This window comes from Anas platyrhynchos, chromosome 2 (assembly GCF_047663525.1).
Source record: "Anas platyrhynchos isolate ZD024472 breed Pekin duck chromosome 2, IASCAAS_PekinDuck_T2T, whole genome shotgun sequence".
NCBI lineage: Eukaryota > Metazoa > Chordata > Aves > Anseriformes > Anatidae > Anas > Anas platyrhynchos.
In genome coordinates, this window is record NC_092588.1 from 151631200 (window position 1) to 151649663 (window position 18464).

At 37.4% G+C, this 18464-nt stretch overlaps 1 protein-coding gene across 4 annotated transcripts in view; it reads right to left on the reverse strand.

The window, feature by feature from the left end:
• DPP6 (dipeptidyl peptidase like 6) overlaps positions 1-18464 on the reverse strand; it is a 548682-nt gene that overhangs the window by 114564 nt on the left and 415654 nt on the right. For all 4 annotated transcript variants that reach the window (XM_027450427.3, XM_021276661.4, XM_021276660.4 and 1 more), the window contains exon 6: positions 1796-1848. In XM_027450427.3, the coding sequence (XP_027306228.1) occupies positions 1796-1848 (53 nt within the window). The remainder of the gene's footprint in view (positions 1-1795; positions 1849-18464) is intronic.

An 18464-nucleotide genomic window follows, 5' to 3' on the forward strand; every position in this document is an offset into this window, starting at 1 on the left:
ACAAGGAGCTCATTGTCAGGGATGAAGAAAGGTCATGCAGTAGTAGCAAACTGTCTGGATCCCTGCATTGTTAATTTTTAGCATTTCTAATATACACCATGTATGATACTTCTGTCTTCACCTGTACTGTTTTTCTGGGATAAAACTGTGCTGTCTCTCAAAAGCTTTTGCTTTTAGCCACGTTTGGAGCAGATATAAAGCTTATGTGCTCATGCTGTGTGTTCAGCCTGTTGCTTGACATCCTTTCAACCCACAAGCTAATTTCAGATATAATTGGCCATAAGGATGAAGTTTTAAAAAGTAAAATAAATCCAGTAAGAAAAAATGAAGACCAGACAGAGACAGGGAAGGAAAGAGAATGAAGAATTCTGCAATGTTTCACACTGGGATGCCAGAGCATTGACACAGATGGTGGTGAAAAGTCTCCAAATACACATGTTCTATCTGTACATGGAAAAAAATTAACCTTGAGCTCATGATTTTTTATTGTGGGTCAATAACAAAATATATGCTGTATGGAAGCAGAATTTGTGAGCTCCAGGACTCACAGATTTCAAAATAGTACAGATTTATTTGTAAAAAGTATTTTTTCTTGATTGCTTGGTGGAAACCAAAGAAAGTTATTTCAGCTTTTATTTTTATCTATTTATTTATTGCACATGTGCAAACAAGTGTGCTGAGGCAAATCCTAATATATCACCTGGACATAAGGGAAACTTTCTCCCCATGATGACAATCAGGCAGTGGGACAGGCTGCCCAGCAGTGCTGTGCAGTCCATGTCCTTGCAGATTTCGAAAACCCTTGGATAAAGCTCTGAGCAGACTGCTTTGAGCTGGAGTTCGGACATCATGAGGTCCTTTCCAACCTGAATTTTCTGGTGATTCTATGACCGCCTTGTATGTAAACCAAGTAGATTTTTTTTTCTTAATTTTTCAGGTTTTGTGAGCTGTTGCAAGGATCTCAAACATCTGCTACCTGTTTAGCCATAATGTATAGAAATGATAACCTAGTGAACAAGCACAATAAATACCGAAATTACATTTCAGCACAACGTATTGTTATTTTTTACCATTGCTTTTAAACACTTTGCACTTAAAGGAGATAGGGGGCTTAAAGGAAGAGTCTGTGTGATTTATTACATATTATGACTTGTAATCTTTCATGTTACATGCTTTATGTAAAGCAATATACCCTTGTTAGGTTTAAAAATGATTTGTAAAGCCTGTGTGGCATTATTGTTTGTCTGCACTTACCTCACACTCTCTGAAAAGATAAATTATAAACCCAAAGGCTCATAGCTTCAGTATAATTTTGAGTATGTGTATCAAAGAAACATTGGGATCCTGGAAACAGACTATTTCTCTATCTGCTTTCATCTGCAATGCTAGAGAAAGCATTTGTGTCAAGGGAAACTGCTGAAAGACCAAAAGCTGAAGGGTGATGCCTCAATTCTGACTAAATTTAAGGAACTAAACTCCCTTGGATAGATCCTCCAACTGCACTCTGGTGAATGGCCAACTGTCTCTCAGCCAGACACCAGCACATCTACATTCTGTCCAAAAACTTGAAAACTGGAATATGAAATTCACGTAGTCTGGCTCTCCAGGGAAGCTGAGTACTTCTGTTTCCAGACTATGTAATCTTTGGTACAACACACAGCACAGTGGTTGCTGCAGCTGATTGCCAGACCATTGCAAAGGGCTGTCACAGGGAAACCATTTGTCAAGATACACATTATTTTGCAGAATTCTTAATGAATGAATTTTAAAATTAAAGTATTGAATAATTGCTTACCCATGAGGTATTTTGCTGAGGACATAATATGCCGTATATGAATGCTGATACACCTGCAAAATGAAATTAAGAAACAAAACAGAAAAAAAAAAAAAAAAAAAAAAAAAAAGATTAGTAGTTGTCACCTGCATTAATACGGATCTTTCTCTGAATAAATAAATAAATAAGTAAAATCTAGTATTTATAGCTAGGGAGCTGTAATAAGTACTTCAAAATCTGTAGCAGAAAAAAAACAACCACACACACACACACACACACAAAAAAAGAAAAACACAATACATGAATTCACCTAGCACTGTTGTGTGTGCTTTTCATCTTGCACTTTATTACAGTTTGCCAAATCGTATACATCCAGATGCTCAGTGTCGTTACCATGACTACCAGGTCTTTGATTAAATTGGGGGCACATGCTGTCCACACAGGCTAAATATAGAACAATCATTAATGAGGACACCTTGGTCAGCTAGAGACATTCTCCATCATTATAACTAGACACAACAGGGATATAACACATATTTCTCTGCTTTATTCCTGCATAAATAAAAAGGGAGTGACACTGCGTGATCTCAGATTGGGTTGTAAGACCCATGTCAGCTAGCAAATGAAACCTGGTTGACTTCAGGCATAAAGCTGACCTCACATTTGTTTGACCTGTTAAGTTGCTAAGTTGCATCTTCATATCAATTTGCAGTCTTTGGGCCCTGGGGAGGAGCTTGTCAGCTTGTATGGCAGGTCATCTCAGTAGGAAGACTTCATGACATTTTCCAAGTAGTAAATAATAATAATACCGTTGTCAAGGTCAGGGATTTAAGAATTAGTGGACAATTTTCCTCTAGTGACAATGCATTCCCTAATAGGGATCTGTGGTTGTCCAAGGTAAGAAATGCTGAGCAACACAGAAGGCTAGACACTAGTGTGAAAGTCTAAATAAGAACAAATTTGTATAAATATATGCCTGTATAAATACACAGGCACCCACTTTTGCAATTATGCCTCATTACAAATACATATATAGAGGTATATTAAAATCATTCCTTTGGACACTTGTTTCAAATTTTAATTCTCTTTGCCTCCAGTAGCTCTCAAAAAGCATTCTGTCCCAGAGAACAAAAGGAGAAATTTTCTTGAATACTTGCTTCACAAATCAAGTTTGTCTGATAATGATTTTTTTACCCCACTAGGTACTTCTTGTTTGATTTTTTTTTTTTTTTTTTTTTTTTTTAATGCTTAGAAACCACGTCCTCCATGGCACTGCGAGCCTCAGCAGAGACCATCCCAGATCCCAGGCACACTGCTAGCATCACAGACAAGTAAGTAAGCATGGCTTCCTGCAAGTCACTCTCGTGGGCAAGCCTGCACAGTGGTTTCTAAGATGCTCTCATCTTTTTGGGGCTTAGTAGAGAGGCAAAGAAACATGAGGTACATCATCTTGTAGGTATCAAAACAAACTTAACTGTTACAGTTTGAATCCAAACACTAAATCTTTACATTACTGAAAAAACTTCCTGGGGGGGGGGGGGGGGGGGAGGGGGGAAAGAGAGAGAGAGAGAAAAAAAGTCTACAACTAGAATATAGAGGTGAAAACAATGGTTTTCTCCTTATGAAATGCAGAGATGAATGGCATACGGATGTGAAATCCCTCCTTTCTGCAATTCATTTATCTCCTTACAAGGATATCACCAGGTTGTACCCCAAAATCTTCTGTGTGCCCTTTTGAGGCACACAGGTACATAAAGTCTCCCCTGACAAGGTCAATCTCTGTGGTGTATTATGCCAGGGAAGGTCTAGTAGCACAAACAAATTCTTTTCAAGATAGCATTTATTTTAGTACACGTCCTTTTCAGCTCCACCTGTTACAGATGACATCAAATAAATTAGTTATCTCGTCTACCCCCAATCACACCAAAACTCCAAAGAGCTTTTGAAGCTTAAAATACTGAAAATGCGGACCTTGCTGAAGCCCATGGCCTTACTTTTTATTCAAGCATTGTTGAGGTTCCTAAACTGCTAAAATTCTTTAAAGAGAATGTAGTAGAGGACTACTTTTGTCTACAGAGCTGGAAAACCATACTTGGCCGTATAGTGAAATACTGATGTATTTAACAAGCAGTTTTGTTAAGTCCGAAGTAGTTTTATAAGTATGGAAAGACAGTTTTGTGCTCGCTGGTTTCCTAATATTTAAAAAATACTAATAAATGATAATAAATACTGAGCAACTTTTGTCTTCAAGTATCCTGGCACTAAGATATAGAAAATGATGTAAATATAAAAAATGTGAACTACACAGAGATTGGCCTTCAAGGTAACAATTCATTGTATAGTCTCTTAGCAGAGGCAGAAATCAGCCCCCAAAATAAGTATGAACAGAGGGAAGCATCAAGGGCTTCAGGACAAGATGGAGAAATGTGGCAAGCTGGAGGGAAAAGGAACAGCCTGAGAAGTACATCTGCTGGTGTTCCCACTTGAGATACAGAGTCCCCGTAGTCATACTGGAGAGTTTAGAGCCGTCTTAGAGCCACTAACGGAGACTGAAGTAAATATTTATCTATTTATGAATTTATTTATTTATTTGGAGAGAGAGATTAGGTGTGTGTGTGGGGAAAAATAATAGATCTGTAGGAGTGTTAGAGAACTTCTTTACTTTCTGAACATTACTTGTTATACTGTCTTGGGTCTTTGGCAAAACTTTCTCACATTAGCTGTGCCTGTAGGTTGTAGTCTTCAAAGGCTTGTAGCTTGCAGAGTTCATTCACTGGAGCAATCTTTCCTCTTTTAAAGATTTAAAAAAGAGGAAAGATATAAAGTCAGTAGGTTTGCTCACGTAAACAACTATAACTTGTATGAGAAAAGATTTCAGGATCAGATGTATATTATTATTTTAGTTCTTTAGCACAACACCCCATGCAGATCAAAAATCCTTCTCATCCTTACTATTTCAAACATGTTTGGAAAACAAACTGTGACCAACCCCCCTACTCAGATAGGGACCCTAAAGAAACACCATTTAATGCCTTCCTGAAAACTGAAATGGCTGATTTCCTCTTAGATATGAAAAAAAAAAAAAAAAACAAAAAAAAACAAAACAAACAAACAAACAAAAAAAAACAAACATGAAATTATTTTAAATTTTTGAGATAAAGGCTATGTCTGCTTAATATATCAGCTGACAAAACTGAGTCAAATTCAATTGTTTACCTGTCATTAGGAAAATTGCACATCAAGGAAAAGTGTAGAAAAGAGATCATCATTCTTCTGACACCCAAAGTCTCAGAGACTGGACAGTTCTTAAATGTTCATATTAATTTCATGTAGCCTCTCTGATTTTATTTTCTTCAACAAAAATAACAGTGTTAACTCTCTGCATTCCTCCTATCTATCTGAGGGGTGTAGTAAGAGTTTATTGCACTGATTTGATGCTCTTAACCCTAATTTTTGGCTGCATATCAGAGGCACACACCTCCTCTCAGAAAAGAGATGCTTTCAAAGGTAGCAGAGTTTTTGGCATTGTTTTCATCTGTAAAACCTTGTTTGCCAAGTCTTCCTGCCAACATAGGTCAGAACAGATTTAAGACTGTTCTGAAGGGTTTTAGGTATGGCCAAAACCAGGTCACAAAAACTTCCATGCCAGCTGTAATCAATGAGTGTTGTAAAAGTCATTATACTAAAACCACTGTGCCAGAAGCACTGTCCCACTGGGTCTCTTATCCCAGGTCACAGCACAGATCTTGCTTACTTTTAATCTATGTTATTCGCTGCAACCTGTGCCTGGCTTTGCTGAAGTCACAAAGGAGCAGAAATACATAGAGCCATCTCTTCGCCCAAGTCTTGTAAAGGCAATTCTCTCTCTCTCAAATTCAGAAAAACACAGGGCTAACTACATATGAGAAGACTTTGCTGTGAAGCCACTGACCTTGTTTTATGTAATCAAAGAAACCTGGACCTGACCATATGACAGCAGGACTGCAAACCTTGCAGCATGTGTAGCAGTAAAGCAGTGTCTCCTTCCTTCCCACCAAATTCCAAAACAGCAAGTCAATTTTGATTCCTACAAGCTACAGATATTAATTGGAAAAAGCAATTTCTGTTCTCCATCAGAGCAAAATGTGGTGTGGATGGTAGTGCAATTTCTTCTTGAAAGCCCTTATATGATCTCCAAAGACACAGATCCTAGTGCAGCAGGGCTTATTAAACAGAAAGTGTATGTTATTGAAAAATGGAATGGATTTGGACTCATTTATTCATTGTGATTATTCATATACTTTAAATTAGAATTTACAGCTCTTGTTCATTCCTCCAGACAACTGCAGCTGTACTTGACAAAAGTCCAAAAAGACAGGCAGGCTCCTTGTGACCTCCCCACATCTCACTGGGTTTGTCACAGGGGCACAACCTGGACACAACAGAACCTTCACCTACATTAACTCCTTATTAAAAGTATAAAATTTTCATAATTATTTTCAGCTTGCCACTGCCTGTGCAACTGAAAAAGAATTAGGAAAATGTTTTGTATGGAAATTAGGAATTTTTTTAGAAGGAAATTGGGAAATAGTTTCCATCATATGGCTGTGATGAAAATGATATGATATCTGCTGAGGTTATAGCACTATCATCAGAGAAAAAGAAAAAAAAAAAAAAGAAAAAAAGGAAGAGTTTAGTTTACAGTTCCATCTTCTGTGCCAGTTTGTCACACTTCATGGGCTGATACCCTGCTAGCAACTGAAGTAATCTGCATTCATCAAATGGCTTCCCTTAATGTCTGTATGACAAGGTGCTGTATCAATGGAAACAATGCACATGCAGGCAGTAAAAACTTTCTTTGAGGATGTTTAGAAGAAAATTCCCCAACCCAGCTCAATCTTCTCATCAGCCAATAGGCTGTTCAATCAAAAAGCTAATTTAGTGTCTTATCTCTCAGTGTATTGAACAGTTTGCTGATCTGAGATTAAACACAAATGGACTGTCTGCCATGACTCCCCGATTATTACTTACTTGATAAATACAGGAATAAAACATCTTTTGTGTCCATTTTCTAAATGACTCCATAGAGCCATCTGGTCCTTCATGCTGCGTTATTACTTAGATTAAATTATTACCTAGAAAACTCACAAATAATCCCGTAAAATGTAGAGTTTGAAAAGGAACAGCCATAGAGTAAGTTAAAATTGTAAGATGCATTATAAAGCAGTTTGAAAGGCTTAATACAAAATATCTATTATTTTGTGTGTTCTTCATATTCAGTAATCAGATATTACATCCAAAAAGTCACCCCAGCATCCCCAAACAAAAATGATCATTCCAAATCGTCATCAAAAAACCCTGTATAGTAGTTGGCTGATGTGTGAGAACAGCAAGAAAGTATTTTAATATAATTAATCATAAAGCCCCAGTAGTTATCTGGGTAAAAGGAACCATTTTTTTTATTCTGTAACAATAAAGTATATCTCCAAATAGTCGATCCCCTCAGGTTTCTTAACAGACCCAAATTATCCTTATAATATATTCCTTTTCATGCACTACAGTAAAATAGCAAAAATAAAGTGCAAGTGGCTGGTGAAACAGGAACTGCCAGATCCATTAAAAGAGTTTCCCACTTTTAGTACAGAAAAATGTTTTCTGTACAGAGATTTTGTAGTCCATTTTCCTACTTGTGCTATGAGCAGACAACCCCCCAAATGCACATATGGAAGTCCAATTGAATGATCCCAAACATGTGACATAATTACATGTTACACCTTTTATAATGGTCTTGGCACCCCATAAAACTGTAATTCATGCTGTGAAATAAAATATGCAGGTAAAAGAAGAATTATTCCTTAATATCTGTGATATTTTACCATGTTCTGAAGGTGACAAATTAAGAGGGAAAAGAGAATAAAGTGATGACAGAATGCGGGAGGGTTGCAGGTCTATGCTGGAAGCAGCATGAGTGCTTGGTACCCCATTTTATAACGATGGCATGAACAGGGGACAAAAAAATGTTCAGCGGGAAAACCACAAGCAAAGGTTAGCTACAGGTTGCATTTCTTTCTACTACATGCACGTACTATGCTCAGTAAAGGATAACCCACAGTCAGAGCTACACTGTCACACTGATTTTTCTATCAGTCTTTCATCAACAAGAAGATATTGTGTTGTTTTTCCAGGGTAATAGATGTCATCCATATAAATTTTCCATTAGAGACAAGGATAATTGTCTGACTAAAAATATTGCATTGCCATACTTTGTTATGGTATTCTGTGGAGAATCAAAGCAGGTCACTGTACCTGCTTGGAGAATTTTCTGTATTTTTGATGAAAGTTAGCATCAAAGACTAAATGTGAGTCATCATTTGCCTTCATCAAAATTCCTCATGATGCTATCAGTTTTGTTGGGTCTGTAAAACCTGAAAACATATGAACCATTCTGTTCAATTGAGAAGAAATCCTTCATTTCTCATAGTAGTTTGAACTGACCCTCCAAAAAGGATGAAAAAAACAGTCCTGTAGCTGAACACTAACTTCTTGGTAATGCTTTGTCCAACTTCTCATCTTTCAGAGATATGTTTAGGTGAAATTACATTTTTTCTTGATTCTCCTACATATTTGTGATTTAGAGCACAAGCAGATATCTCTCTTTGAGGCATATTTTGTGGGAAATTAGGTAATGGTCTTCCATATACTTATTTTCAGTTTGTGGAGGCAGGTTGGCCATATATATTCTCCCCAGCCCCATATTCTAGCAAAGTATTACCACCATTTTATTGTTAATAGGCACTCCATAGTAACCAACCTGGAATTAGACTCTCTGAAAAACCATATCTATTTCTTTTGTGTCACTGTAATGAAAAAAAAAAAAGGAAGAAAAAAATCCATACCAGTATTTTGTACCCTGAGCTTGATTGTTTGTAAGAACCAACCAAATCAATAAAGCCATATAATTTGAAGTCTTTTCAACATTCTCACCTTTCAAATTCATTGTGATACTGACCTGTTTTGTTTTCATCTGAGGCAGCAAACTCTCTTTTGTCTCTACATTGTATTATCCTTTTATACGTTATGCCTTCCCAAGTAATGTACCTCTAATGCAGTCTCATGCCGTGTACCAGCTTGTTACTGCAGCCTTCCGAGGAGCACTGCCCATTTCTCTTTGTGCCTCTAATAAATTAGGAAAACCATAATGAAATGCTATCATCGAGTATTCCCTGTGCATCATTTCAGCTGGCAGCCAAACAATCCCCAGCTGTTCCCAAACTCCCAATTTAGGATGCTCTTACTACAGCCAGATGATCAGCCCCACAAGCAATGTGGTTGCAGCCTTGGGCAGTGTGCATTAGTAGTGCTGTGCCATGCTGGGGTAGTCTGGTAAGTTCAGGAAAGGGCGGAGATGGGGAAAATAGTTTTAGGGAGGAAGGGCAATTAGAACAAGGGGTCTCAGGGATTAATCGAGATGCAGGGCATTTGGCAACTGGTTGCCTTTGTTATAATTGTCTCTGTGTTCCACAGGAACCAACTTAAATTAACATTTAGGCAAAAGAATCAAGATCTATACCTGGGGATTGCATGTGTTTTTACTGAGAGAAGGGAAGAAACTGTTTATTTTGGAAAGGAAAGGATCCCAACACATCAGCCAAAGAATTCGCCATACTTGTTTCTGGGCAAAATGATGCAGCCAACATGAAGCAACCAATGTCTCAGGGAGACCTAATGGGTCAGCGTCTCATATAACTCATTTCAGTTATATCATTGTGAATAAAGGACTCCTCCGCTGCTACCCAATATCATATAAAATCAAGGACAAGAAACTGAGTATCTCCTGAACTGGGAAGAAATTTTAGCAATTGCTTTGGAAGAAGAGAATGAAATGGTCTGTACAAGGGATGGAGAGTGGGAGAACAGAAGAAAAATCTTTACATGACTCTGTTTTCTAAATCTTTCAACAATTCAATCCATTTGCTCTGAAATGAAAATTAAATCATTGCAATATGAGCCTGAAGGAGCCTGAGGCTATAAGTTCGTCCTTGGTGTGCAGAGGACGATCAGAGCAGCTCTCCAGTCAGGCGGAGCTGTGAATGGCCAGCCCTCCTGCCACCCATGCTGGAGAGGCTTCCTTGGAGCAGAATCAATCTCACAACAAGGTGACATTGGGAAAGGATGGCATATTCATGCCATAGGGTCTTGCTTTTTAGAAGCATTTGTAACACAAACTCAAGCTATTTGTAATAGGGTCATATGCTGAAGGCAACAAGCTCAGTTAATATGTAAATCTCTCCCACAAATATACCGCGGGGTGTGTGGGCATTAGAAGCTGATTTTCTAGTTACCATTCCAAAGGTCTCTGAACCAGCTAAACCAAAGAATTACTCCTTTACAAATAATGTCGCCTCTAGTTTGTAAGATAACCACAAATAAAATGTGATGGCTGCATCCGATACAGTAATAGATGGACTAGAGTGCTGTTAGGTAGTGCTGCTACTTCATTTTCAACAAACTGATTATTTATCTCAGTTATTTCATGATAATAATTCTTTATTAAAAGCTATGTTTCCAAATTACACGTTTGAGAGCCTTATTCTACTGATGAGGTCAAAAGAGAATTTTGATGCCAGTGTTAGGATTTATGCCTTTGTGACATGGTGGAGGTAAAGCGGATGTTCTTTTTGTTACAAATGCAGCTCCAGAATCAACTTAGGCTACAGGTATTAACATACAGCTCATGTGCCAGATCTTGCCCCTAGGAGAACGTTAATCCAATCTGCCAACTGCTGCTGCACTCTAATACAGCTCTGCCCTGCCAAGCAATTACAAAAGCCTCCTTTTGCTCCTGAGCCACCTGTCCCTCACAGCACTCCACTGGCACCAGCAGCATGAGCAAGCACTTGCAGTCACTGGCTTAAAGGACGACTGTTCTGGTTTTTAATCGTAAATAAAATGGCAGCTACAAAGCACTCTGAAGCTTTTTTTTTTTTTTTTTTTTTTTTTTCACCAGTATTCGTGCACTCATTGCTGCTCTGTCCCAGGTTACTGGGGAGCATCTGCAATCAAGTTATTAAGAACCATGAGTAAGGGTTGAAGAATGAGCTCATTATGTTACTGATCTTTTATTTTTTAGACTTCTGTTGGTATTCACATCACATAGTATAAGCTCCCAGGTTCCCCTCCTGCTCTACAGTAACCTTAGTGTAAGAGTGGATGCAAATTCTCCAAACACTGTACTTGCCTGTTTTGAAGTCCCGTTGAGAAACTTGAGGGTAAAATTATTGAGTACAAAGTTAATGTTGTGATTCTAACGTACCCTACAATATATCCAAGGAAAAGGTAAAAACAATAAAAACAACAACAACAACAAACAGAAACTAATAACTTTTTATTATTACCTAATAACTATGAATACAAAAGTAGCTGTACTGGGTCAGACCCAGAGTCCATCCAGCTCACCATCGTGGCTCTGACAGTAGCCCAATGCAGGAGGAAGACTAGAGGTAGCATAGATATAGTCATCCCTCCCCGAAGCACTCCCAGGCTCTTGCAGTTTGCAGCTTGGAGCTGCTGCCTTCACACCTGCCTTCCTTGACGGATGTCTCTGCCATTGATTTCTCCAGTCATTCTTTACATTTACTATTTTTGCATCTACAGTGTCATGTATCATAAAATAAAAGAATTATAGAATCATTAAGGTTGGAAAAGACCGCCAAGATCATCTGGTCCAACCATCCCCCTACCACCAACATCACCCACTAAACCAAGTCCCTAAGCACCATGTAGCAACACCCCTTTCCCAGACAATGGTCTCGAAAGCATGCATGGGGTATGATTCCTCTGATCAGCCCTTGGTGTCCATTTTAGCCTCAGATCCGCACCTTAGAGAACCCTGGTTACAAATGCAGCCCAGGGAAGCAAACACAGATGAGGAGTTTGCATTGTTCACATCTACATTCACTCAATTGACTCTCACCTTGGTTGACTTTGAAAGTATAAATCAGAGGGCTAAAGGACAGCACGAGAAATCAATGCTTAATAATCAATGCTTATAATGAAGCATTAGATACTGTCTTCTTTAAATGAAATATTTCTTGAGCTGGGCAGGCTGACTGGGGGGGGATTCTAAAATCCTCCTTTTTGTGGTGTTTACAATTCAAATGGTGCAGCTTTGTAGCAACTACATGAGAACCAAGCCATGAAAATGGGCTGAATGTTTAGTATATCTAATTAATTTATTCATTTTTAAATAATAAACTTTAGCAGCAGAAATCAGCTATAGAACTACAGCATATGTTCTTTCTATTAAAATTTACCCTTAGCATACCAAAATTGCTTTTTTACTGTAGCAGTTCTGAGGGTGTATACTACAAAGAAACTAGCACTGTCACTGAAATCTTTTGTGATGTTCATAGGCTCAGGGCAGTCTTAGAATACTCAAAGAAAGAAATCCAAGACGGGAAAGATGAGACCTTCAAAAGGAGCTAGAGAGTAGAAGTGAAAGAGCACGGAAGTGGATGTGAAAGTAGAATGAAAACCTTCAGATATATGCCAAGCACCTTGCTCCCAAAATGTTCTCTGTTCAGAGAAAGATTTCTTTTCCAGTTCCACATGATATCAAAAGACTCTGAGCTGTATCTTGATGCATGTGTAGATCTAATTCATTGGAGGCAACATTTCTATTTTCTGAGATAAGGAAAATATCAAGTGAAATCACAAAAGAAACCTCTAACAGCAGGGCATTTTATGTGTCATCCTTGGGCCTCTGCAAAAATCTTCTGAGGGTCTGAGGGGTCAATGGACAGTGGTGATGGTGGACATCTCTTCGAAAAGTGAGGGGAAAGAAAACCAGGCAGGAAGAAACACAGAGCATTCCCCATCCCCTTCATGCTGCACATCCCATCACAGCAATACTGATACTCTTCCACACTTGCATGCAAAAATCTGAAGACTTTTGACTTTAAAGACTTGAATAACACCCTAGGACTCATTTCCCTTTCTAAGAAAGTGTAAGGTTGTGGTTTTCCCCTTTTTTTTTTTTTTTTTTTCCCCTGCACAGAATAGAAGAAAATTGAATAGAAGATCCCAGTTTCAAATCTGGGTCGTTAGCTGCCCAAGGATAATTATTGGTTTTAACATAGTCCTGAAACAAAAACAAAAACAGAGTTCTCCAGGCAGTTAAAGAGATAAAAGGCACTTGGTCAGGGGAAACACAGAGCCGCACACTCCCTGGATTGAGGCATGTAACAGCTAAAAAGAACATTTGGATCAGAAGATTTGCATTTCTGAGTATGGGAACTTCATTGGGGTGCTCTGCGTAGAAAGATTTGGTTTTCCAGAAGAGGGCACTAAATATATTTTCTTCATATTCTAGTGAGTTAAAATAAAGAAATAAATAAGAGAGTCGAAATCAGAAGAATTAGATTATAAACTCCTGCAGGCAGGGACTGTTTCCTATGTTTCTGCATAGGCACCAGAATTAAATCTTTTCTGATTTTTTTTTCAAATGTTCTTTGAATCAGTGCCATATTCCTATATTGCATCCTATTCTTAACATATTTCCTTCTTTGGCATTTTAAAACAGCTGTCTATACTTATTACATTGCAACATAAAATGTGATTTTCATTGTTTCTGAAAAATTAGGAGGCAAAATTACACTAAAAATCGGAACTCAGCTATCATGTAATTCTGAAGCTCCTGTAGGTTGAAGGGAATCTATTTTTTTACTAAGTTCTTATATATATATAATATATATATATAATTTATTTTTATTTTATTTTCCCTGTAATTTCTATATAGCTGCATTTATTTAATTCCTGTTAAAGCAAGGAAGGTTCCCCTGATTTTTGACTATCTAGGAGACCTTGCACAGTTACCTTACATATGTTTTATTCAAAAATAAATTTCAGGACTTTTTTTAAAGATGTTTTGTGAATTTTGTTAGAATGTTAATCTCTACCAGTCTGTCTGTTAAAGTTAGATCATCTATACTTTCAGAAAAGGAAGTAGCATGAAAAATGTAATATTATCCAAGAAAAAAAAAGAAAGTTGTTTTTGTATCATTGTGTTTTGCCTTGAGTCTTTTTATTTTCTCTTCTCTGTTTGATGAAAATCTCATTTGCTAAAGAAAATATTTACAGAGGAAGACTGCTGATAGCTGATACAGATACATAATATACCTATGCCCTCTTGCATGACAGGCTAATTATTTCTGACTTTCGATATTACTCTACTCTTCCCTGGAACTGTGGATTTGCTTTTCTGTTCACTGATGTATATCTATGCCTGTGGATAAATGTAGGACACAGTTTGTTGGCCTCTGCTACATGACCAAGACTGTCTGGCTTAGTTTTTAGTATTATTTTCTACTCAGTCACATCTGTACAATTTGTATTGAAGTCTCCCATCACAAACCATGAGGCTTAAAATTTAGTCCTAGCTCAAATTATGGATGTTGTTAGAAGAGCAGCAAGAGTTTAATCCTTTGTTTTTAGTAGAAAAAAAGTTAAAGCTCTAATTACAGGCATGGCAGAGCAGCTGAAGTCAGCATACTCAAGTTTTAGTGCTCTCTGTTTCTTGCAGTTAGTATATTGTTCCAATAGTCACATTAAACAATGGTGTCTAGAATAGAGACACAGTAAGAAAATGAAATTTAGTTCATTTTTACTGAACCCCTGCTATACAGGTAGTATGCATTAGCAAAACTGGAATGTGGGGGCTGGGAATTGTACCTGTTGGGCAGATCTTTACCTGTAATTTATGGCAAACACTTTGTATCATGTTTTATGAAAGCATTTAGATGATCATTTCATATGCACCAACTTTCTGATGAAAATATCCTTCAATAATGGGGAACAACACGGCTAAAAAATTGGGATCCTAATGCAGCTTAGTTGTGTGCTCCAGGAAAGGGCTGCAAGGCCACAAGTAACTGTAATGGCTACCCACAATAATTGCAGGGTCCCCACCAGGACCTTCAATGTTTAGATGATTCTGCTTCTCCAACACTTGCTGAAGAGATGATGCTGTGGTGAGCACCCAGTCCTACACTGAAGCAGTGAAAATCCCCCACCCCCCTGGATAATAAGCACAGGAATCCTTCACCCACCCATTTTTTCTTTTACAGTTACAGTCTCCTAATTTAAACTGGGATACACTTACCCCGACTGTGCAAGGAAGTCAACTACAAAAATGTTCCTGCAGCTAATGTATGAATGTCCAATCCCAATCTACCTATTTGTTTTAGCTGTTTTTTTTTCTTTAATTAAACTAAGCCATGTCAAGGCAGAAGGATTGTTTTTAAGAGAAAAAATAATACATTTAGCCTGCGTAAAGGAGCAATTTTCTGTCGGAGGTTTGCAGGGATTTGTAACAAAACATGAAGCTCCTCCGAAATGTATTAAAAAAGGAATAGGTTTGACCTATTATTTCTCTGTGTTAGTCCTAAACTAGTGCTAACATTACTAAAATGAAATGTTTTAGTTAAAGGGTTAAACCTGCCACTAATAGGTGCTCTACTGTCCTATGCCTGCATCCAAAAATTTTTATTCCAAACACACCACATGTGAGAAATTGGAAAGAGCGATCACCAGTGAGCAGTAAGAACAAATATTCCCACCACCTGATAGCATGTTTACTCAATTAAAATGGCTATGCACCCTCCCATAGTGAGAATTTTTAATTTTTGAAGTGTGTACATCAGAAAAAAAGATTCTTGATTGCAAGGGCTCTGCAGTCAAAGGCACAAATGAGGACACCTGAGCAGACACTGTTTGCGTAATTCTCTAATAGAGTTCTGAAAACCCATAAATCCCTCCAGAGTTGTGTGGCAAACTTCCCTGTCTCTTTCTGCCACAGTAGATATCAAATATTAATTAGGCTGAACCAATTACTGATACCAACATACTGCAGAACTCAGTACATTGCTGTGTCTGACAGAGATACTGCTACTTCTGCCTGAACAGAGATTCAAACCTAGGAAAATCTCCCAGTTGCTCAGATTTTGCTTGTTACCAGCTGTGGTTTATATAATCCAAGGTGACTGTGAAGAGTAGGTGCCCCAGGTGGACTGCAGTTGCCTAGGTCTGATAGAGCCAAAAAGTGAATGAAAGTGGTCCTGAATCAACCTTCTCTGATGCCTTTGAAACTTGGCTTTTTTATCTTGTTGCTATTCAGCCCACATTCAAAATGTCAGATTAGTGAATTTACTCATGGTGGGTTTTAGATTTGAAAAGATAAGCAGTCTGTCACAAAGGTTATTTTAGAAAGACTGGATTCACAATTAAAAAAAAAAAATCAAAACACATTCGCCTTTTAAATTAAATGATTGCCACTAGATTTTCTCAAATAATAGCAACTACTTCAGCTTCAAATACAAAGTAAACTATCATCCAGAAAATTAACCTCATCTATGTTCTTGGTACTTTCTTGTTAATACAATACTTCCGGACACACAAGCCTTAGCTTTTGTTATGTAAATGGAGCTGGAGCACTTCTTATCAGTATCACAACAAACAGGATAAAAAGTATATTATTAAACAAGGATATTTACCCTGCTATTTTTGGCTATTTAAATAACATGACTCAAAACAGGACCTAAGAATGTGAGGTGATTCAGAAAACAGAAGGACCTCATGTTCACTCCTGGCTCCCCAGAATCACCTGTCTAACAACTCCTGTAGGCATGCTCATAAAAATTGTGCAATTTCAGAAGGTATGAGAATTGCACTGAAATATTAACTATTTGCTCAAAGGTACTAGGAATATTTATTATATAGGAAGCAATCGAAGATGTCATTTTAAGGAAATATACACAAGATTTACCAAATCATAATAGATTTGATGAGTCTATGTGGTTCAAGTGCTCCACTTGAATATTCTATTGGTTTACAGCAAGAGTCAAAAATTAAACAAATCATTTAAATGTGTAACTTGATTTTATGGAACAAATATCCTAACTTTTCTCACTGTACTTAGTACAAGCACTATAAATTATCATTGTTCCTGAAAACAAAGTTGTGTAGGAATACAGAATAGTAAATTTGAAATATATTTATTGCCACAGAAAGAAAACAGGTTTATAAAAAACTATTTCTAACACTGGTAAATCTGTTTCAATTAAGTAATAAATATCATAGCTAAAATATTAGCAGTATTACTGATAATAACTATGACAGTGTCTAATTTTCAGAGGCATATTTATCATAATAATAGCGTTCACCTAGCTCAAAAGGATGTTATGAGAATTCATTAATATTTATACCCATTAGTGTTTTGGAGATAACAAGCGTTATATTATCTTAATTTTTACATGCCTAATTAAAGCAGTTATGAGGTTGTAATTGGAGCCACAAGCACAAAACCTGTTCATTCTAAATAACAACCAGACTTGGACAAACAGTAAAAAAATACAACAACTATAATGATACTCTGCTTTGGAAATATAACCCATTTCTAGTTCATTCTTGCTCTCAATACAATGTACAATGTTTGGAGTGGGCCTTGCAAGGCCTCCTTTGTGCCACCTCTCCAGCTCCTCAGTTTCTCTCCCCAGACCCATACGAATTCCATAGACCAAGAAAAGGCCTTTTTAATGAAAGAAAACTCAGTTGTTGCTTAACACCTGGTTAGGATTTTATGCTTCTAGCTCGGAAGCCACTGAGGTGCCTTTAGCTGAGGAGGGCCACAATGAACTTTCAAGCTCTCTGTCTGAAGCATTAACCAAAACACACCACCAACAGCCATTTGTAAAACATCATGACATCTATGGCAACAGGCAGGATGGAAAGAAGTACTAAAGTCACCACAGAAACTACTTAAAAAAAAAAAAAAAAAAGAAAGTACTTGGACCTCCTTTAATTACAATGATGATTAATTCTTTGCAGCTTTCAACATTATAAAAATTCATTAATTTAACTACAAAATAGGTAATAGGGTCTGTTGTATCAGCTATAAAAGTCTCTAAGCCCTAATTGTTGTTCAGAAGACTTAGCAGTTTGGTCCGTATTAATCAGCCAGGATTTCCTGTATGTAATTGCTCTTAACTAGCTCACACACAGTAATGAACTGGTAAATTGGAAAAGAAGAAACAAAGCTTTAAGAAGAATTGGACCACTTTATGTCCTCTCTTCCATTACAATGACAGCTATTCATAATAGAGGCAATTAAATATTCTCTATTTAACATCTAGCCACGTCACTCAAGAAAATCACTTCTCATTTGCTTTCCTCTGCTTCTTCTATCACCATTACACAAACTCCTCTATTTGACTACCACAGTAATCTACCCAAGCCCATGGGGTTTTGTTTAATCCTTGTTATTGTAACCCCTCAACTCTCCAAGTTACAGAAAGTCAGCTGTGGCTGAACCCTGATTTGCCTAAGTTTTGGGGTTATTGAGGTCTGAGGGTGAGAGGTCTATATGCATGTGAAGGACAATAGGACAATCTGAAATTGAAGTTTCCCCATAGGGTCATTTAGGAAATAAAAACAAGCAAACAACAGGAAAGTTACAAAAAATATTTTAAAGATAAAGAAGCCTGGCATCTTCCCTATGACCTTTCCAGAGGGGAAAAAACAAACAAACAAACAAACAAACAACAAAACCAGCATATCTTCTGTGGTTAAGGTGGGAAAATCTCCCTATTAGCACAAGGCTTACACAGAATATTGCTGGCTGAAAGATTAAAGTTCTGGAAATAGAAGCACTTAAAAA